This window comes from Tauraco erythrolophus, chromosome 6, assembly GCF_009769465.1.
Source record: "Tauraco erythrolophus isolate bTauEry1 chromosome 6, bTauEry1.pri, whole genome shotgun sequence".
In the NCBI taxonomy this organism is placed as follows: Eukaryota; Metazoa; Chordata; class Aves; order Musophagiformes; family Musophagidae; genus Tauraco; species Tauraco erythrolophus.
Window position 1 is genome coordinate 26,491,275 of NC_141470.1, and position 22,756 is coordinate 26,514,030.

A 22,756-nucleotide genomic window follows, 5' to 3' on the forward strand; every position below is an offset into this window, starting at 1 on the left:
TACTACATGTTACTATTGAAAGTATGGATCAAAGATGTTTTTTCCAAACTCAGTAACTGTTTCATTGTCTATTTTACACTTCATACCATGTGTTGTCCTTGTCTAGCACACCAGGTCTTACTCCTCCCAATGCAAGAAAAAAAAAAATAAAAAAAAATCCAGCAATAGTGCCTGAACAAGAATAATTTAACTTTGCCCTTCTTTCCAAACAGTTTCTTCTCTAGAGGCTCCTTTCCAGTGCTATATTTTAGAGAAAATTATTATTTAGTTGTCTCAATCACTTTCCAAATCAGTCTGACTCCACATCATTTCAGTGTTCAATCTTTTGTTCTTTTTATGCAACACTACACACTGGAGCTGCTCATGACAGTGAAGCACTCTCGCGACAATTTGGTGTTCTCTCTTTTAGGAGTCTGAAGACTCCCTTAATTATCATTTCAATTCTTAGATCACAATTGGCTTTTGCTGCCAGATATCTTGTGATGCTACATTAAAACGTTATGGATAGAGAAAGCATCGTTCAGTATACCTTGGCTGCATACTGCTCCAAAGCACTGATGGTGTCTGGGTCAATGGCAGCATCTCCTGTATGAAGACCTGCCACTGTGCCATCGGCTTGAATGGCCAAAATGGTATCTGACTGTGGCATTTGCACCGTGTGGTGAATGTAGGCAGTAGTTCCATCCTCCAGCTGGACTGCTTGTAATGCACTCTGGTCGTAACTGTCTGAGAAATAGTTTTACATAGTGTTAAGAAAGAAAAGGAACAGTAATGTCTGCATGTTACACAAGAAGCTACTGCTGTTTAGGAAGCATCTCCTGAAGTCATATATATGTGTGAATATATGAGAAATACAGCCACTAGTATGTGAGAAATACAAACCCTTCAAATATTACTATGAATAACACTGAAAAACATTTTTTTCAAGACAACACCTCCCATAGCTTTATTTCTGCACACTTACAATTTTATGTTGGTCTAGTTTTATTTACGAAGGAAATCAGGAACACCAATATGCTTTCCATTTTGTATCCATTCATAATAAAACGCAAATAATCTAACTCATGCACTGAAATCGATACTTCAGCTTTTAGAATTCACAATTCTGATCATTTTAAGAACAGAATCATGCAAAGGTGCAAAAGAAACACATAAAATATAGGATGACTTTTAAGGAAGAAATTCTTTATTACATTGTCTCCTCTTAGTACTGCTGATTGCAGAATGTAATTCTTGTGACACTAGACCTACTTGATCACTTTTTGAAGAGAAGTAGTATTATTTCCAAAACTAGTGTAACCATCTTCTGCAGAAATCTAAGTTATAATTTAAAATAATACATTTGCATTCTTGACTGTCAGCTGTCACATTTTCTGCTCTACTACCTAATGACAAAATCACGAATAGCATGACTTTAAAATTCAAGTCCATCTCTACATTCTTTAGCTCAAGAGGGATGGATTCACTGATTGATTCTTACCTGCTTTCTCTTCTCATTTTCACAGTTATTGCTGAAATCAGTGTAAGGGCTTACATTCTCTACTAACATGACATACTTACTGCAATGTGATCCTGGGTTAAAAAAAAAGGTGAAAAAAGCTGGTTTTCATTCTGTTTATAACTGTTACATGAGGTCCAAATAAGGAACTGAACCAGTCTCATTTCAAAAATTTCCACATCACAAAGTAAAAGCAACAAGTAATCTACCTTGGGAATCACACCAAATGACATCACAGTCTACAAAGAGTACCATGTTTTATACTGCTGAAGTTCTGTTGAACTCCAATGTAATAAATCACACTTAAAAAAAAAAAATTACCTTTTGAGGCGTGATGAATAAATGCCGTAGTTCCATCTTCCAGCTGAACTGCTTGTCCATCTTCCAGACGCAAGCTGTCCCCTGTTCAGAATTACAATGCTTTAACAATAATTTGAAAAATCCATTAGCTGGCAAGATTAAACACTAAATACCTAGGATTACAAAATACTATGATCTCTTCATGACTGTTTCTATTAAAATAAGAAATCAAGCTATTATAATGACTGTTAATGACTTAATATTTATCAGTAATACATTATTTTAGAATATATTTCTTGTATGATTACACTTACTGCTTTTAGGCATGGATACATGTTGAACATAAGCAGTAGAACCATCTTCTAATTGAATCACTTGGCCATCCATTAATTTACCATCTGAAATACACAATTAGAATTCTTAAAAAATATTCTATATAACACATGACACTTAAAGCCATAGTTGATACTTTCTACATCAATAAAATATCACTGAGAAATAATGTTTGTTAAAGAGTGAGCACAGTATGACTATACAGAGGTTTTAAAATTCTGGGATAAAAAAATGGAAAAGGCCTGATGTCCTATCAGGTAAGCAGAATGTTGATATTTGGGATTGAGTGTAAAGATCATCTCACTTTTGTTTGACTTATGTTCTGCATTTGATACCTGCATCTTATTAGTAGCAAAAATAAACATTTATTTTATAATATTACTGTAATACCTGTAATTCCCACTTGGAATTGGAACTTCATAAACATTGTACAGATTTTGCCTGACTTTACAATCCAAAGGGATTTACAATCCAAAGACAGGGTTAAAATGGGGAATACGATTTCAATACCAATCAACTTGTACTCATTTACCTACCTTTAGAATTGTGCTGTATGTAGGCAGTGGAGCCATCAGCAAGGGTAACTGCTTGCAAACTTACGCCTTCCATGTTTTCTAAGTTGTCACCATCTAGCAAGGAAAAAAGTTTGTATTCAGCATTACCAGCATCAAACCCTAAAAATCACAACTTAACCACCTCCACAAATTATTACATCCCCTTAAAGCATAATGATTTCAGAAATAATAATACAAAATAGTTCTTACTTGCTTTCTGGTTTTTGAACTTTGAACATATACTAGGGTCATATGTTCAAGATTTTGCACTGTAAACATGACAGCTAGAATGTTATTTTCCTTAACTAAAAAAGTTACAATGTCACTGAATAAATAACTACAAAGGTGAGGGTTTAGGAGAAATATTATTTAGGTCATGAGTGTCTACAGGGAAATAGATATATACTTGTATTGATAATTTTGTTTTGTACACTACAACCTGCCACTAATATACACAAATCTCTTTAGAGTAAACCACAGATTTAGGAAAAAGTTTCTAATCACATAAAATCATGCTTTATATTTCCTATTTTGGCACATTTATACTCCTATTACCTTAATTAAGAGATCATTTCATTTCATAATTTAATTAGTGACATTAATCATTCTCAGTTAACTAAGAATATTTTGTGCTAGATTTTTCATTTAGAATATACTAGGTGAGTTTTGGAGTTTTATCTGAATTTCAGACAGAAAAGACACAACAAGGTTGAGATATTTTAACCTGAAGATTCACCTTGCACAGCTACAGCTTCTGTTAGACAGAGTGTCACATGCTGGGCCTCCATTCCTCCTCCAGAAAACTCAGTCATTCCCTGAGAATCTCGATTTATCTGAGCTAATAACATTGTCTACCTAGAAAGAAAGTATTCACAAAACAGAGACAGAAAATTTAAATACAGAACCAGAAATAGTTAAAGATAATCCGAGTTCAATTAGACTTTCATACAGCTGCTACAAACACTTTGTTACCTTCCGCATAAAGAAGATACAATGAATGATTGACTTACCTGGAAAATAGTTCCAAGAAGAAAAGTTAATTAACATAGGTAAATATTATTACCTCAATTAGCTGAGCTATTAAAAACTTCAAGTAGCAGTTACTAAATTGACGTGCATCAACAACATTTAGATTTCAGTTAAATATGAATTATTCAGCCAATGTGTAAAGAATAATGGTGGTAATGACAGTATAAGTAATGATACCTTTTTGTCCATGAAATTAAAATAAAGCTGACAATCCAATCCCTAACATTGTGTGATTCTAAGAATTCACCCATGGTCACCCATGATAACAGCAGGGCCTTAAATATATCAATTAAAAATCTCTCCCGTGCCAGTACGAGGTTTAGAAACTATCACACACTGAGAAATACACACTTCATTAGTAAGTTTGACTGACCAACCCAACTATTTTCCTAAACTTTCCCAGACAGTTTCTATTAAAAAACAAATAAAAATAAAAATCCCTCCTTGAAAATAATGAAGGATCACATTATAAAATACAGAGGAATACGGAGAAATTCAGAGAAATTGTCCGAGCAACTGGGGATCAGGTTAGGAAAGTTAAAGCCCTGAGAGAATTACATCTGGCCAGGGACACCAAGGGCAACAAGAAAAGCTTCTACAAGTATGTCAGTGATAAAAGGGGGACTAGGGACAATGTGGGCCCTCTCCGGAAGGAAACAGGAGACCTGGTTACCCGGGATATGGAGAAGGCTGAGGTACTCAACGACTTTTTTGCCTCAGTCTTCACTGGCAAGTGCTCCAGCCGCACTGCCCAAGTAACAGAAGGCAAAGGCAGGGACTGGGAGAATGAAGAACCGCCCACTGTAGGAGAAGATCAGGTTTGAGACCACCTAAGGAACCTGAAGGTGCTGATGGGACCTGATGAGGTGCATCCACGGGTCCTGAGAGAACTGGCAGATGAAATTGCTAGGCCACCATACATCATATTTGAGAAGCTTGTGGCAGACTGGTGAAGTTCCCACCAACTGGAAAAGGGGAAACATAGTCCCCATTTTTAAAAAGGGAAAAAAGGAAGACCCAGGGAACTACATGCCACTCAATCTCACCTCTGTGCCAGGCAGTATCACAGAGGAGATTGTCCAGGAAATTATGCTAAGGCACAAGGGAAAAAAGGAGGTGACTGGTGACAGCCAACACAGCTTCACTGAGGGCAAATCATGCCTGACAAATTTGTTGGCCTTCTACAACAGGGTTACAGTATTGATGGATAGGGGAAGAGCAACTGACATCATCTACCTGGAGTTGTCCAAAGCATTTGACTCTGTCTCGCACAACATCCTTGTCTCTAAACTGGAGACATGGATTTCATGGATAGGCCACTCAGTGGATAAGGAATTGGCTGAATAGTTGCACTCCAAGAGTTGTGGTCAACAGCTCAATGTCCAAGTGGAGGCCAGTGACGAGTGGCGTTCCTCAGGGGTCAGTACTGGGGCCAGTGCTATTTAACATCTTTGTTGGTGACATGGACAGTGGGATCAAGCGCACCCTCAGCAAGTTTGCAGATGACACCAACCTGTGTGGTGTGGTCAACACACTAGAGGGAAGGGATGCCATCCAGAGGGACTTTGGCAGGCTTGAGAGGTGGGCCCGTGCGAGCCTCATGAAGTTAAACAAAGCCAAGTGCAAGGTCCTGCACATGTGTCGGGGCAATCCCAAGCACAAATACAGGTTGGGAGGAGAATAGATTGAGAGCAGCCCTGAGCAAAAGGACTTGGGGTGTTGATTGATGGGAAGCTCAACATGAGCCAGCAATGTGCGCTGGCAGCCCTGAAAGCCAACCGTATCCTGGGCTGCATCCAAAGAAGTATGGCCAGCAGGTCGAGAGAGGTGATTCTGCCCCTCTGATGTGCTGTTATGACATCCCAACTGCAATACTGCGTTCAGCTCTGGGGTCCCCAACACAAGAAGGAAATGAAGTTGTTGGAGAGGGTCAGAGGAGGGTCACAAAGACAGTCAGAGGGCTGGAGCACCTCTCCTATGAAGACGGGCTGAGAGAGTTGGGGTTGTTCAGCCTGGAGAAAAGAAGGCTCTGGGGAGACCTTCTAGCAGCCTTCCAGTACCTAAAAGCCTACAAGAAAGCTGGAGAGAGACTTCTTACAAGGGTGTGTAGTGATAGAACAAGGGGCAATGGCTTTAATCTGAAAGAGGGGAGATTTAGGTTAGGTCTAAGGAATAAATTCTTCACTCTGAAGTCTGAAGGTGGTGAGGCATTGGAACAGGTTTCCCAGAGAAGTTGTGAATACACCATCCCTGGAAGTGTTCAAGGTTGAGTTGGATGGGGCTTTGAGCAACCTCATCTAGTGGAAGGTGGCCATGCCCATGGCAGGAGAAAGTTGGAACTAGATAATCTTTAAGGTTGCTTCCAACCAAACTATTCTATGATTGTATGAAAATGTATTAATAAGACAACAGGATAGCAATTAGTGAGTGACAGTCACAACTCTGCATGTATCTCATAGAACCAGATATAACCATCCCTTTGGATACTAATTTTTTACCCAGACATGTTTCAATATGGGAGATTAATGAGTCTACTGAATCTGAAATGCTATTACTAATTTTCAGTATTACCAGACTAAGAAGCTATATAGGAAATATATAACATTGCATGCTACTAAGTCAGATGTTGGCTTTCACCATGGGGAAAGAAAAAACCAGAAATAAAACCACAAAAAAAAAACAAACCAAAAATGAGTCACTGAGTTCTGCAAGTCTTTTTCTTAATGTAACACACACTTAGACGTGGATGAAATAAAAAAAAAAAAAAAAAATCACATAGATTTGCAATCTAGGCTACATAGCATCAAAGCAACTTTCCCTCCCAACCCAATGTCTTGATAGTCAAGAGTTTTTCTCACAATGAGAAGCAGTTAGATAATCTCAAAAAAAGGTTACAGATAAACAATCAAAGCTTTTAATCTTAGTATGGTTCTATGGTCTACTGTTTTGTAACTCAAGGTTTAAAAGAATAATCTAGGGGGTTTAATTTACTTATGATTACATTTCTAAATAACTAACCTACTTTTATCTCTACAATCCAGAAATCTGCCCTTGAATGAGCAACTGATCAATGGCCTCCAAGACCACTGAGAAACCTGTGCTTCTGTCAAAATTAAAGAATAATGAAAGCAAAATTAGACCATATAAGTATTCCCGCATGTCTGCAGTATTTAAAAAATTTGGAACGCTAATTTAGTAGTTGAAAATTATACCTGAGTAATATTTTCCAAATACATCCAAGTGACTTTGAACCAGACTGTATTTCCTAGAGAAGCAGGCAGCTACAGAAGTTTCTCAGTCCCAGCAGAGAAGAGGCTGACCTGCCGCAGCTCTGCTGCTTTTGCTGTCTGAAGTGCTTTAACCCAACTGCTGTGCATAAAGCCAGTGTGTCGCTGCGGTCCAGGCCCCACTAACTTTTAATGTGATGTTATACCAAGTACCCACATTTCCTCTTGAAATTGGACCTGGAGTCTAAATCACTTTTGCATGTATGAGAATATTATTGACAGTTTGGTTAAGAGTCCATTTAATGGAATAGATACAGTTTAATAAAGAAAGTGGGAGGAGTAGCTCTAGGATTTTAAGCTTCCTGTACAAAAAGCAAGATTTTCATGCACTACATTGAAAATTACCTAAGAAAAATACACTACGAATGACTGGTTCACAATTTACTAAGAAATATGCCTTCCAAGATTAAAGTCCTACATAACATCTATCTGGAACATTAAGAAGATTAAAATATAGGCTTGCAATAGAGAATCTGAACCTTGAAAAGATACAGTTAAGACAGAAACCAAAATATAATTCAAAAGAGGTGTGAGAGGCTTTTTAACATACAAGGGAAGATGGGAAATTCTTATTCCCAGCATTCTTTTCAAAAAAAGAGGCTTTGACAGAAAATGAGGTCCCTAAAAAAGATGTCATGCAAGAGAAAGAGAGCCAATGCAGAGAAGCCATCCAGATACATTGCATTTATGCTAAATGTTTCTGGAGAAAATGAAATAGCTAAGGTTTTTTTGATACTATAATCTAAGGGACAAGGAATTGCATGAGGACACAAGAGATTCTGAGTTCAACTCCTTCCTCTGCCATCTCCACATTAGTGACTCTGGACCAGCAACTTCTTTCCCTATTACCCATTTATCCACCTCATCTCAAAATAGGGACAAAACACTTAGAAAGCACTTTGCTCATAAACCAAAGATGGGACATGCTGTAGCTGCAGGATCACTTGAACAAGCACTGAAGTGGCCCTACCCTCGGTGTTCATGTACTGTGCAGCAAATAAGATCAGAAAACTGATGCAGTTAGAAAAATAAACTAGCACCAAAAAAAGTTTTATTCCAGACTAGTTTGCAAGGGCTGCTTCTCCGAAGATACTGTCAGCTTGTAGCAAGTTAAATTAAGTAATTATGGTATTAGATGCTAGTGGTGCACAGAGGTTGTCTGTCTTCTTAACTGATACCAGTGTTCTGTATTGTCAGAGTTTTCCATTCACTCAATTTTCAGCGCACCTCATGGAACCAGGACGCAAAGCAGCTAGACCATTTCACATACTGGAGAAGGGCTACATAGCAATTGGTTTTGACTAGAACTATACTCTGAAACAATTCCAGCCGGGACTGCATCTCAAAGGCCTTTCGGCTAGGGTCTACTTTAAAGTATTCCCTCTCTTTAGACAAAGTATCTTTTAAGAAGCCCCCAGCATCTTTACTATGCTATCTGACTTGAAAGTAGAATAATGTCCTTCCTCCAGAGCTTATGCCTGTTCTCTCTACTTCAGGGAAGTGGAGAGGAAGCCAGTTCAATGCGGACAACTGCAAAGTCCCGAAAGAGAGCAGAACTAATTGCTTAAAGAATCAATGGCTACTTTGGAAGAAAAATTAATCTAATGCAAGATAAATTCAAGAGCCATAGAAGTAAAAGTCTATTTAAATTTATTTAAATTATTTTACAGTGTTACTACAGTGTGACTGATTAACAGCTATCACACACTGAAAAAAAAAAATCAGTGAACCGCTGCACACAGAACAATGTTCACTACTTTCCTCTATTCCAGATGATCTAGATGATCAGGTACTGTAACTTACACAGACTGTGTTGCTGTCCTCCTCCAATTCTAACTCCTTTAAAATTATCCCTTCCAATATATCCTCTTCACAATCCTCTGTCCTTCCACTAGCTTCTTATCTCCAGCTCCATCCCTTCTCTTTGAAGTTCCAGTTTCCTTCTTCAGCCAGTTATATCACGGTACCAAATTTCCAGCATGTCTCTCCTCCAAATATAATCCCATCCTTCTTGTCAAAATAATCTACAACAGTCCCGTGTCCACACCAACTCCTTCCGCAATTAGTCCCCAAGTCTTCTCTTACTGCTGGTCTGCTCTGTGTCCATCACCTTCCTGCCTCTTCATCTCAAGACGGTTTATGTTCAGACTCATCTTAGAAGCACATCCCCTGTAGTTGAGGTTGTAGCACTGGGACGCTCCCAAACACCAAAATCCCAGCTTTCACTCACTCTTTGGTGATACAGGAGCTTTGCTGTGTTACTCTGCTGTGCAGGGAGGAGTACCCTCAGCTGGAAGTGGATTTGCTGCTCACTTTCAGCCTCTCTTCTTCCTCCCCAGTGGAGAAGACAGGCTAACTAGACAGCTCTACAAGCTCTGAGGAGGAGGATGGGAAGAACTAAAGACGACAAAGTTTGCCTGTGTTGTAGAGAAATGGGTCAGGCTATCACAGAGACATTGCTGCTATAGTGTTACTTTTTTTTTTTTCTTTTCTGTAGGAGTAGTCTAATACAGGAACAGATTGCCAAGAAAGGTTATGGACTCTCCATTCTTGTAGGTCTTAAGGCTCAGTTTGACACAGCCCTGGGCAACCTGGTCTAATCGGACCTACTTTGATCAGGGCTGGACTAGATAACCTCTGGAGGTCACTTCCAACTTAAACTGCTCTATGATATCTAATAATTTTGATATTGCATACATTTAAAACAGTATCGCCATGCTGTTGGTACACCACCCACTCTGTAAATGTAGTCTCCTAATGTATTTTTATTCATTTACCTTTGTTTTCTGAAACCAGCCTGTTTTCATCAACTCAAGTCTCTTCCCTTACCTCAGTTTTAATCACTCTCTTCCTCCTCTTCTGCTAACTGGTTTATACATTGCTTTCTCCTGAGCTTCCAGAAAATTTGTCTTCACCCTTCTTCCAATCCAAATCTCTCCAGCTTCTTCCTCTAATCCACCTCACCGCTTTTCTTTCTGTGCATTTGCATCACTACGCTTTTTCTTTAAACCTCCTGTCTACCAGGAATTTTGTCAGCAAGAACCTAGGAGAGAAAGATTTCCTTTACCGACTTCAAAAATCGTATCTCATTAGTTAAAAAGCAGCTAAAGCACCCATTTTTAGCAAAATACATGAACCCTGCGGTGGGGCCTGCATGGCTTCTCAACAAGACATGTTGATGCACGTGTGTTGTGCTTTATCTCAAGAGCTGTCCTACAGGAAAAATGCAAGTATGGGCTTAGTCATGAGGTACTCACTGAAGTGAGAACTTCAGACTTGACTTTGTGAACTCTTGCAGATCTTCACAGATCATACGCAAGCTGCAATTTTCAAAGGCACGTTAATGATGTTACTTGGGAATACTTTCACAAGGACAGTAAGACATGTTACATTCCTGACATGATTAGTCACTGAAATACTCCTATGGTATTCATGTAGGGAAAAATCTTACTATTCTTTAGATAGTTAAAATACTTCCCACAAAAAAAAAAAAAAATCAGCCTGAGACAGAAAATTATTATAGGCTGAAAAATCTCTGAACTGAAAACTGAAAACAGCATGTGATAGAAGGAAGCAACAGCCAAGTCGCATGAAGTGATGCTGAAATAAGTCTCTCCACTGTTAGTTAGAAAGTAAAAGCAGTGAGTTAGTGATGTGCACTGCTGACTCTATCTACTATGCTTTTTGACAAAAGCTGCACCAGCAATGTAAACCCCCAGTATGACTTTGATAGATAAAATATGCCATCCAGCAGGGTACATAGGTGCATATCAAGCCCCCGCCCCCAATTCTCTGAACAGAAAGAACTGTGAACTCAAGTAAGCATTAAATTCTCAACACTCAGAAACCAGAGGGATATGGAGTTGGGGGGGAGAAAAAGTTGGTTAAAAATAAAGGATTTTTCATGAAGACTCCATGAAGTTGCCTATCTAGAGAGCACCTTCCGTATTTTTCCCTCCACTAAACTCTAACATATAGAATCTTTGAGTGCTGTTAAAAGAAACGTTAAAAGAGAAGTTTTTATGTAAATTCAATCTAGTAGCTAGAAACAGGAATGTACGCTGAAAACTAGGAATCGAACAACTAAGAAACAGCAGGTGGCATTTAAGCAGCTGAAAAGAAAAGCAAGAGCTGGTAAAGGGCACGGTGCCACGGAGCAGAAAGCGGGTCTGGGGCACTTGGGAACCCTGGCAGCTGAGAGGACAGCATGAGGAGACCTCACGCAGTGGAGAACGTGGCAAATGACAGCTGGAAAATAGCACGAATTTGCCATTTATGGAATAACTATACCACTGTATTGCTGGACAGAGGAAAAAACCTGCAATGACAGTAGCAGAAACTCCTTAGAGGAAAAAAAAAATGCTCGGGATGATTAACAGGAAATGGAATAAAGTTTGTAATAGCAGTCATGGAAGAAAAGTTAGTTATGAAATGCAATCTAGAATGTGCAGGAAGAAAGAACTGAAAGACAGACAGAAAAAAGCTACTCCAGACATTCAGCAACCTTATGATTGTTGGCCCTCCTTGCACAGACAGCACTGAGAAGTTTGAAATAATATCCGATTATTTCTTTTGAAAATTAAGATTACTTTTATTTTAAATGAAATTTTAAATAATGTACAAAAACATTGTAATTTTCTAAACTTACAAAAACAACAAATAAAAAACAAACCAGAAAAGTGAAACAGCAAATGACACAACTCCATAACACTGAAACTTTTCATTAAGGAATTTTAGGAAACTGTATTCCCATGTTTGACAAAGCTGGACCCCAAAATCAGTTCAAGTGTGTCAGCACAGTAACATAATTAAAGTTTTTCTGAATTAAACACTGGCGGCATTAGGATCCTCAAGCAACTGATATGATTGCAATTACCAGTAATTTCCCCAAACTAGTCTGATTAACAAATATTTGTGAAAAATCAAAATTAGTACCTACAATTAATATTTGGTTAAATACACTTCAACTGAATTAATACGCATTACAGCCTCCCAGGTCTTAGTACAAAAAATGACTGACATAGACTGAAAAACTGAACTAGTCCAGACAGTTTTTTTGGAAGACCCAGGAATATAGATTACTAATTACATAAAGGCATTTGACAGCTGCAAGCTCAAAAATAAAAGCATAAAAGAACTAAGACTCTCTCAAATCTGTTCCCATATGTACCTGTATGACAATCTTTTCCAGTTTTACACTGGAAGTCTGTAGCAGGGTCAGAAATGAAATCCAGAACCTGTGGATGCTTTGATCAAATGCTTCAAGAGATGACATGGATTTCTTTCTTCATCAACAGCCCTTACCTTTTTCAGTATTTACCACTGCACTGAAACATTGACTTCACGCTGAAAGCGGTCAGATGGACTTCCAGTGAATAAACACAACAAACTATTTAATGCTAGGCATTTCTAAATTTCTACGTGCTTTCTCCTATAATCTTAACTTCTTTCACTGTATTTTTTCCAGTCTTTTGTAAAGGCAAGCAAAGTATAATTAAACAGCAATTTCCACCACATTAATAATCCACTTTATAAAATGGAAACAAGGCTGAAATATAGAACAAAAACCTCTACTGAAGAATCTGGTAATAATAGCTGGATTCAGATAGAGAGGTAAGACATGTAATTTAATAGCAAATTACACAATTATTTTCTAAATAAAAAACGTGTGGCAAATTATGAACCACGGGCTCTAACCCTGGCCCTGGAGAAGAACCTAATCAAGACTGACAGCACTGTCAACTGGATAAGCATGATGCATACACTCCAAGTGGCAGCACAGCTAACTTGCAGAGACTCATGTTGCCCAAAGCAGAGGTCTGTAGTCAAACTCAAGGCTCCTTTTTACTCTTTTTGCAATATTCCAACCTTTTTGTTCCACCAGAGATATATCCTGATTGCAACACAGTTCAAGACTAATTCACTGCCAGACTTTGATATTTCTTCACAAAAAACATATAAATGCAAGACCAAATTTATCACTGTCATAACCAGGAACAACTCTTTTGACTTCAGCGTGTGCAGTGAGAACTGCATTTAGTCTCACGTGCTTAATTTATGTTCCAGCAGTCGCCTTCCCCCAAAGGCATCACCATACATTCAAGTTTACATCTGGGTATTGTGAATGTTAAAAGTATCATCAGAGATCAATGCTTCCATTTTATTAAAAAAAAATAATTGGACTAACCAGCGCAAATAATGTTTACAAATCCTTACTCTGACTAATATTACAGGATTATGAATATGTGTGTAATTTCACACTGTGGGAGTGCTAAGGATGCCACGATTTTCAAGTGTACTGCACATAAAATCCAGGCAGATCAAAAAGCCACCCACCAAGAAGTCCTACACATGTGGAGATGACTCAGGTTGATCCCAAATATGACTGCTAACTTCACAAGTTTTGTGAACATATTGGAGAAGAAATTACTGGTTAATCAATGGAGGTCAGAGTAGTTCCATCATTACATTAACCATCAGCAGTGCTGACGGAAAGCTAATTAAACTCATGCTGCAGCTCTGGGCCAAGCACCTCACTAGCAAATGCTTAGTTTAATGATCCCATTTGCCTTGGGTGGCACTACAACAGCAGCACTGCTTCCAAGCGACTATCCCAATGACCAGCACAGCTTTCTGAGCCAGAGATTTGAACAGATTTGGGAGTTTTCTGAAAAATCCGATTCCAAAAATCCTGCATGGAAGGTAACAAGCAATTGAGATCCATACAGCACTATTGCAAAGGTACAGAGACCAGGATTCTGAAAGCTTTATTAAAGTACAAAAAAAAAAGTGAACTAATGCACCTCGTCAATGATCAATGTACTAAAGAGAAAGTTATTCTTAGTACACTGGCATATAGATTTAGCATGAGAAACAGCCATATAATCTGTACCAAAATATCAATTCAAACATGACTGCAGACACCTATGCATCCTTTGGAATGCTTGTGTGTGCATCCAGAACAGCTTGCAGGCATACTATGACAGGAACAATGCAAACTCACCTACCAGAACAAGCCAGCGAGATTCTCTGAACTCAGTCTTCCCTGCTCCCAGACAAACTTGTATTATCAATGCTCATTTTTTTTTCTTTTCTAAAAAACCCCAACCTGTTTCTTTATTGCAGACTGACTGGTAATAAATTATTTTTTGTTTTAATAGTCAAAAAGTATAGATAAATTATTATGTGCACACTCAGAAACGGAATGTTGGGCCTGAGATCAGAAAAAAGCTGAATGCATGGTAGGTCATCCGATTTTCTGTTTTACACTTGAGAAACATAGAACACGATTAACAAAGTTGGAAAAAAAAAAAACACACCAAAAAAAAATCAAGTAATTTTTCAGCACATGTGCTAGTAAGATAAAGCACTAGACTTCATTCCAAGTGGATTTTCCCCCTGGAAGTCACAAAATGAGAAACAGATTTAAAGCACTTAACCAATGAACCTACATGTTTTTAGAACTACTGGCTTTTGGGATTTTTTACCATGAGGTATATATACACAAAATACTGGCTATATAAAGAAGGTATCCAGATGACGCTTGTCAGAATTGTATCCAAATTATTCTTAGAAAGGAGCAGTAAGGCCTATCTGCAGTGGAGGAAAAAACCCCAACACCATAGTTAACTTCTGGAGCACTTCAGGAGGCTACCTAATCCTGAAATCATAAAACCTCTGGTTATATTGGTGCTTTAAACAAAACAAGGAACATTTGGTGAATAGGCAAATACTTAAAAGGCTAAAAATCTGAAAGAAATTGAAACCAGCTATTTCTATCAATGTTTTACTTTTGTGTCAAACAGACTTCTGTCTTGATTGTCAAGAAATCACAAACGTATCTAATTTACATCACCAAAACAATTAATCCTGGCTGTACCATTTCAAATCCTGCAAATCTGCTGAGACTGCCAACAAAACAGGGAATTTTGAGTGGGTTGTATTGTGTGGTTATGAGTTAATTAGTAGACTGATAACTACATTACAGATGTATCAGTAGGAGGCATTACAGTTAACAGTAGGGTTCTTGTCTAAGCTTTACTAGCTTAGGAACTAAATGGCCAGTCTATTGAACTGCTAACCTTTACCCTAAATTGCGACAAACGCAACTGCAAACGTAAACTGAAAAACAGTACATCTAAATATATTCTAAGAAACTCTGTGTAGCACCACGTTAGCTGAGTATGAATATACTTAAAATATGGGCAACATAGAATCATAGAATGGTTTGGGTTGGAAGGGACCTCAAAGATTTACTTCCAGCCTCCCTGCCGTGGGCAGGGACACCATCCACTACAACAGGTTACTCAAAGCCTCATCCAACCTGGCCTTGGACACTTCCAGGAATGAGGCAGCCACAGCTTCTCTGGGAAACCTGTTCCAGTGCCTCACCAGCCTCAATGTAAAAAATTTCTTCTTTATATCCAATCGAAATCTCCCCTCTTTCAGTTTAAATCCATTGCCCCTTGTCCTATCACTACACGTCCTTGTAAAAAGTCCCTCTCCAGCTTTCCTGTAGGCCCCCTTTAGGTACTGGAAGGCTGCAATAAGATCACTGTGGAGCCTTCTCCAGGCTGAACAGCCCCAACCCTCTCAGCCTGTCTTCATAGCAGAGGTGCTCCAGCCCTCAGATCATCTTCGTGGCCCTCCTCTGGACCCGCTTCAGCGGCTCCATGTCCTTCTTGTGTTGGGGACTTCAGAGCGGAATGCAGTATTCCCAGAGGGGGGTCTCATGAGAGCAGAGTAGAGGGGCAGAATCACTTCCCTCGATCTGCTGGCCACACTTCTTTTGATACAGCCCAGGATACAGTTGGCTTTCTGGGCAGCCAGCGCACATTACTGGCTCACTGACCCCTGAGGAACACCACTCGTCACTGGCCTCCACTTGGACATTGAACTGTTGACCACAACTCTGAGTGCGACCATCCAGCCAATTCCTTATCCACTGAGCGGTCCATCCGTCAAATCCATCTCTTTTCAATTTAGAGACACGGATGTTGTGGGGGACAGTGTCAAATGCTTTGCACAAGTCCAGGTAGACAATGTCAGTTGCTCTTCCCTTATCCACCAACGCTGTAACCCCATCATAGAAGGTCACTAAATTAGTCAGGCAGGATTTGCACCTAGTGAAGCCATGTCAGCTGTCACCAGTCACCTCCTTATTTTCCACGTGCCTTAGCATAGTCACCAGGAGGATCTGCTCCACGATCTTGCCAGGCACAGAGGTGAGTCTGACTGGCCTGTAATTCCCCAGCTCTTCTTTTTTTCCCTTTTTAAAGATGGGAGCTATGTTACCCCCTTTTCCAGCTGGTGGAAACTTCACCAGACTGTCATGACTTCTCAAATAAGATGGATAGTGGCTTAGCAACTTCATCCAGCAGTTCCCTCAGGACCTGCAGATGCACCTCATCAGGTCCCATGGACTTGTGCACCTTCAAGTTCCTTAGATGGTCTCGAATCCAATCTTCTCCTACAGCGGGTGGTTCTGCATTCTCCCAGTCCCTGCCGTTGCCTTCTGTGACTTGGGCAGTGTGGCTAGAGCATTTGCCAGTGAAGACTGAGACAAAAAAGTCGTGGAGTACCTCAGCCTTCTCCATATCCTGGGCAGCCAGGTCTCCTTGCTCCTTACACTCTCATCAACTAACTTGCAAACACAGACCATCTGCCAGTTCTAGAGATGCCCAAGAACATTAAGCAGGTAACAGGATTTTCACCTGAAGAAGTGTATACAGAGGAAAACATTCAACAGACAATAAAATACAGACTGAGGGAAGCACTAAGTAGTTGTAAGTGTAAGTTTGATGTCAACTTTGGATATCACAGAACTTGCTAGAAATATAAATTCCCTTCAAAAGTGAGAACTTCATTTATTTAACAAGTGTTATCTTGGTGGAAGAAAGTTCGATCCCACTATACAATTAAAAAAAGCAGCATAACACAGAAGATTTTAGCAGATGAAGTCACTGGACACATTCATTAATCTAGTCCAATTCTGTTTTTTAGTAGCTGATCAACCGTTCCTGGTGCACAGAGTGAGAGAATCAAAACTACATTCCTTTAAGTAAAAAGAACTAAGAGCAGATCAAGTTACAGACTTTAGGTACAGGCAGAACCCCATAAGCCCCATTGTGCCATGATGGGTCATGAGGCTTCCTTCCCCTCCTCACCCAGAAACATGGTGTCCATCCACGGACAGATACCTTCCTCAGATTCCTCACTCCATCCTCAGGACATACCTACGCACACCTCAGTTGACAAAAACTTGCATTTCAGAGCTGAAATCTCAGATTCCAGAATAGGATCCACCAGTTAGAATAACAATCCATCTTAGGAATCGTAAGCTAAGCAGAAACCTTCCTTCGGTCTTTTGGGATCTTTTGTGGCACACAGCACAGAACAGGCTACCCAATTCAAGCTTTCTTTTACCAGGTGCACTAATTTCCTTGCAGCACATAAGAGATGAAAAAACAAACTGCCTACCTATTAACGCAGAAAGAGCAGAGTGCATGCTAGTTGAGCTGTAGAAATGTGGACGAGATGGGACAACGCAGGAAAAAAAGACAGTAGCAAGAAAGGCCAAACAAAAGTTGGCCTGGGACGCTGTGGTATGTACACATATGTCGAAGGCAGCAGGAGTTAAAAAAGATAGCACAGGAAGCAGAAATCATGGGGATAATGAAGGAAGAGAGTGTAAGTCAAAATGCAGACATGAAGAAATGAAGGAATCGGACAACAAGAGCACTGAGACAAGTTAGGGCTTCCTCGTGACTATGTGCATTCTGTTTGTTAAAATACCTGAAGCCGGAAGAATCGCCCTTATTACCAGGTATGTGCTGTTCGCTTTGTGTGTGGAAACTCATCCAAGTTCAGCTGGGCTCTATGCTTTGGAAAACAAAGAGTTTCACACGTGCCAACTAAAGATTCCTCAGAATTTAATAACAGTGTTTCTCAAAGACTCCACTTACGCTGAGCATGTTTAACCCAAAACTCTTTTAAGGCCAAGACTTACATCCAACAGCAAGGAAAGATCAACATCCCACACTCTAAATGAAGCCCACTTACACTGCAAGAGAAGCAACCCAGTTCAAAACTGCTGTCTTGTCAGCTTTATTTTAAAACAAAACCCACACATTTTATTAAGGCCAATACACAAGTCTGCAAGAGCACACAAATAGGATGTTTTATGGAATGCCCAGAAAAGATGGTGCCCAGGGAGAGACCATTATCACCACCAACCAAACTTAAGCTCAGGAACCCTCAGCGGAATCCCTCTGCACATCCAGCAGAGCTGTAGACGAGAAGGCAGCCTGCACACCAGCAGCACAGCTGTGAGCAGGCACAGCCGCAGCAGCCTGCTGCTTTGCACCCTCTTCACTGCTCAAACTCCTACCAATTCCCTTCTCCTGGATGGTACAGGACAGCAAAACGAGGGCCAGCAGCAGCCTGCTGACCTGAAGCAGTACATACTTGGAGATATTCTAGAGACAAAAAAACAAATTTACAGCCCAATTTCGGCACCCATTACCAGGGAATATTCATCACTATTATCACTGCACCCATCTCCTCTCAGAAAAGGGATTGCCAGCTCATGACAGAAGTATTTCAATGTTTAAGCATCAAATGCTACACAGGCATAAAGACACAGTGAAGCACATGTGACCTTCTAGCTAAAGAAATTTTTACACTTGCTTAATCGTTTGCTTTATTTGAGCCTCTAACATAAGACAAGATAACTCTTCCTCAGAGAGGATACTAGAAATGCAACACTTTCATGACAACAAGGAGGATAGTTTACATAAATTATGCAATCAATTTGAAACATTTAAAATGTTTATTTTTACATCTCATTTAAGCTGCAATCTATTACCAAAACGATCATACATCACTTGACTTCGTTTTCTGCAGTGACTCGGATGAATAGCTTCTGACATATACGCAACTTGAAAGCTCCAGACGTTAATGCACGAAATACAAAGAAACGAGCCATGAGAACATGGTGATGTTGCACTCTGCCATTCTAAAGCTATATGGCAAGTACACTTACACAAAGCAGCTGAAATATCCTACACACATACTACTTCTCTTAAAAAGCTACTAGTTAAGTACAAACAAATTTAACTTTTCAGGTATGATCACCTTGAAGCTACAACAGAAGTATCTGGTATACAGTCCCCTAAGGCATTTACAGCACCTGATTTACAACACCTGAAGCAGAATCCTGAGAAAACTGTAGGAGACAAAACGTTTTCTTTAAAAGACTGTAAGGTTAACATTTATGTATTCACTGGAAGCAGGAATGATGTTCCTTAGAAGTACCAGCATCACTACACATATAATGTCAAATGTAATTCTCCAGCAGTTTAAGAAAATTTTATACGTAACTGGAGCTGCTCAACCATAGCTTATTTTAACTGAAAATTTAACTTACACGAAAGTCACATCATTTTTTCCTGATGAACATGCACCACAAATAAGACCTTATCAGAAATAAAAAAAAACCCCACACCATCTTTGCGTTACGGCAGGTAGTTTTTCTAGAGGAGTACCTTCTCATTACCCTGTGCTGTTAAAAGTTCTAGACAAGAAAAGCTGAAGGAAATGACAGGAGAGAGACAGCTGTGAAACGCTCAAAACGATTTTGCACGGTATTTCAGTCAGGTGAAAGAGATGAACTAAAACTGATGATTTCACAACCTCCGTGCAAGGACCGTCTCCTGCGTTAGCACGGCAGCAGCCACACTCCTGGCACTACAACACGGCAACGATAAAACCAAGCAACTCCGTGCAAGCCCAGTGAATTATTCCTCCTCAAACGCGCGTTAGGCCGAGAGAGCTCTGAAAGCAATTGTTTTGGTGCCCCTATGCGACCTGCCATCCACCAAAACGGAAACACGGATGGCAGGGAGGGGGTGCGGGGGAGGAAAAAAAAAAAAAAGAAAACGTAAAAATACATTAAATCCCGAATTTATGCGCGGCTAGCACCAGCAGCGAGCCCCGGGCGCCCCGGGGCGGGAGCAGGCACGGAGCACACCGGGATCCTCCCCAGCCCGCAGCGCTGCCCACCGCCGCCCCCGCGCTCCCCTCCCTCCCTCCCTCCCTCCCTCCCTCCCTCCCGCCCGCCGCCCCCCGCTGGCAACCCCCGCCCGTGACGCAGCGGCGAACGGGCGCCCCCGGGCCCGCGCCCGCGGAAGGGCGGCCGGCGGGGAGGGGGGGCGGGGGGGGACCGGCCGGGGCCCCCCGAGGGCGGCGAGGAAGGGGCGGCGGGGGCCGCGGCCGGCGCCCAGCGCGGCGCGCCCCGCGGTGCGGGACGCCGGCGGGCAGGCGCGGGCAGGCCCGGCGGGAGGGGGAGGGGCGGCGCCGCGCAGGGCGGGCGGGCGGCGGAACCGCGGCTTTATTCGTGTCGGTCGGTGCCGGCGCTGCCCGGCTGGCCCCGCTCGCTGCCCCTCGCCGCCTCCCTGCGCGGGGGGCGGCGGGCGAGGCCCGGCGCGGCGGCCCGGCGCAGCGGCCCCAGCCGAGATGGCGGTGGTTAGAATAAGGCACACTGGGTAAAAACACATTTATATACTAACCTCGCCGAGAAATTTTCCAACAATTCCTCCGTCCGACCACCATGCACCAGGACAGGAAACGGCCGCCTCAGCGCCCGCCCGCCTCAGCGCCGCCCTGAGCCGCGCGGGCGGGCCTCGCGCCCCGCGCTGCCGCCGCTCCCATTGGGCGCGCCGCGCCTTGCGTCACCGCCTCCGCTCGCTATTGGCCGCCTCCAGGCCCCGCGCCAATGCCCATTGGCTAGACGCCCGGGGCCCCGCCCCGCGGCTTCATGGCGTCTCTGTTATGCTGGGTTCGGGGCCGCCGCCGCCGCCATTTTGTACCGCCGAGACTGAGGCGCTTGTGCGTCAGCGGGGGAGCGAGGGAGCCGGGCGCCATTTCCTTCCCCCCGGAGGGCGCCCGTGGCGCTCGGGGATGCCACGGGTCTCTTGGCGGGGGAAGCGCGAAGGGAAGAAGCAAGGGAGGGGAGCACGAGGGGCCGGGCGTGCCCTGAGGTGGCTGCCCCTGGCGCTGCGGCCGGCCCCCCGCGGCGGGGACGGATCGGCGCGGCCTCGGGAGGCGGGCGGATGGAGCTGGACCGCCGGGCGCCAGCGGGGAGGGACCGCTGGATCGGCCGCGGCCCGCTCGCGGGTTCCGGCGCCCACAGACGCCCCCGGTGCATCCCGCTGGCCCCGGTGCCGCTGCCCCCGCGGAGGCGCTGCGGGGGCTCCGCGCCTTGTCGGTGAGGGAGGCGAAGGGAGGGCCCTGGAAGGGTGCCGGAGCGCGGTGCCGTTGCTGAGGGGCTGCTCGGGGCAGGTTTGGGGGGAGCGAGCACCTTGCCCTTATCCAGCGTCGTTACCTTCTGCCATTTCAGCCCAGTTGTTGCGGATAAGGACTGTTCTTAAGGCTGTGCTCGAGAATATTTATCCTGACGTGATTTTTTGTTATGGAAACAAATAATAGCCTGACAGCTCTCCAGGCAATTAAAGGGTATTGCAGTTATTTTGGTAGACGATTTTTCAAGAAAACCCAACTGTGCAATTAACATGAGCCATCACCATTGACAGGACAATATGCTCAGCTCTGTAGGGCTTGCTTGACCTTTCTAAACATGACATAGGAAAGCATTTAAGATTTTTTTGCCTGAAACTCCAGAATAATAGTTATAAATTCTTGCAGTCCTACAAACAGCCAAAAAGAGCTTATTCCTGAATAGGCCTAATACAGAGCAATTTTTCTTTCATAGTTTTCTAAGTTTTCCGTCCTTGATTCTTGATTGGAAGCTTTCACCCAAAATAGAAATTATGGCCCTCAGTTTGATTTGAGGTACAGTAACAAATACTAAAGATAAAACTACATGTTTTGGGTTTACCAGCTCATAAATTAATTAATAAATCTGTCATATCTGACAACTCAGTATTTCCCATTCTGAAGTGCTTCGTTTCTAGCATAAGCATCTGAGAATGTCTGGTTATAAAAAGCAGAAATACACAAACTGATGGCACACCATTTTAAGTTAAAAAAGCTACACAAATTGGTTGCAAAGTAATTTATAGTTGGTGCCACAACACCAAACAAACAAAGCTTTTCCGTGTTCCTGGTTCTAGGTATGTGGAAGGTCCCACAGAGCACAGGGAAGAGAAAAACTCACCTCAAAGGACTCAACTCCAGCTCTTACAGTACATAACAGCATAATACAGAGAGCCTCAGACCTTGCAAGCTTTTCTCAAAATTTGATAAACTTTATTTTTCACTATTGCATTCAGGTTAAAACTTGAATAGTGGATTGAGCAGAAATGCAGAACTGCAGAGCTCTTCCCAACTACATTTTTAAAAATAAACCAAATACCCACTTCGGCATAGATTTTCAGAAGCAGTGTTCATCCACTGTTGATTGTATACCAAAGACAAAAACTTGATTAGTAGCCCAAATCATGGAAGACTGGCAAAAACACAGTCTGGACCAGCGTCACCTGAACTGGGCCACATCTGTTAAATCAAACCCCATATGTAGGTAACACTGAATCTACCACTAATCCTGAATTTGGAAGGACGTCCTTCCCCCTGGGAGCCTGCAGCACCCAGAGGAGCCATGCTCTCGGCTGTGCTGCGCAGAGCCATCTGTGAGCATCAGTCCCGTTGCTGAAACTCTAGAGAAGGACGCAGCCGCGTATCTTGGTGCTGAATACACACACAGAAAGTATCAGCAGGGTTATGCCTACCTAGGGGTG

General features: G+C 42.1%; 1 protein-coding gene across 3 annotated transcripts in view; it reads right to left on the reverse strand.

Annotated features, from left to right (window-relative positions):
• Positions 1-20,662, reverse strand: part of ZNF143 (zinc finger protein 143) — a 46,726-nt gene extending 26,064 nt beyond the window's left edge. For 2 of the 3 annotated variants that reach the window (XR_015222229.1, XM_086614203.1), the window contains exons 1-6: positions 20,570-20,662; positions 3,422-3,540; positions 2,668-2,760; positions 2,113-2,196; positions 1,820-1,900; positions 530-726 (exon numbers count right to left, since the gene is read on the reverse strand). Coding sequence is in view for 2 of the 3 variants with exons in the window: in XM_086614203.1 (XP_086470329.1) it covers positions 530-726; positions 1,820-1,900; positions 2,113-2,196; positions 2,668-2,760; positions 3,422-3,533 (567 nt within the window). In the remaining variant the exon portion in view is untranslated. Of the gene's footprint in view, positions 1-529; positions 727-1,819; positions 1,901-2,112; positions 2,197-2,667; positions 2,761-3,409; positions 3,541-20,569 lie in introns of all 3 variants that reach the window. The other variant, XM_086614204.1, reaches the window with a different exon arrangement.
• Positions 20,663-22,756: the final 2,094 nt, after the last annotated feature.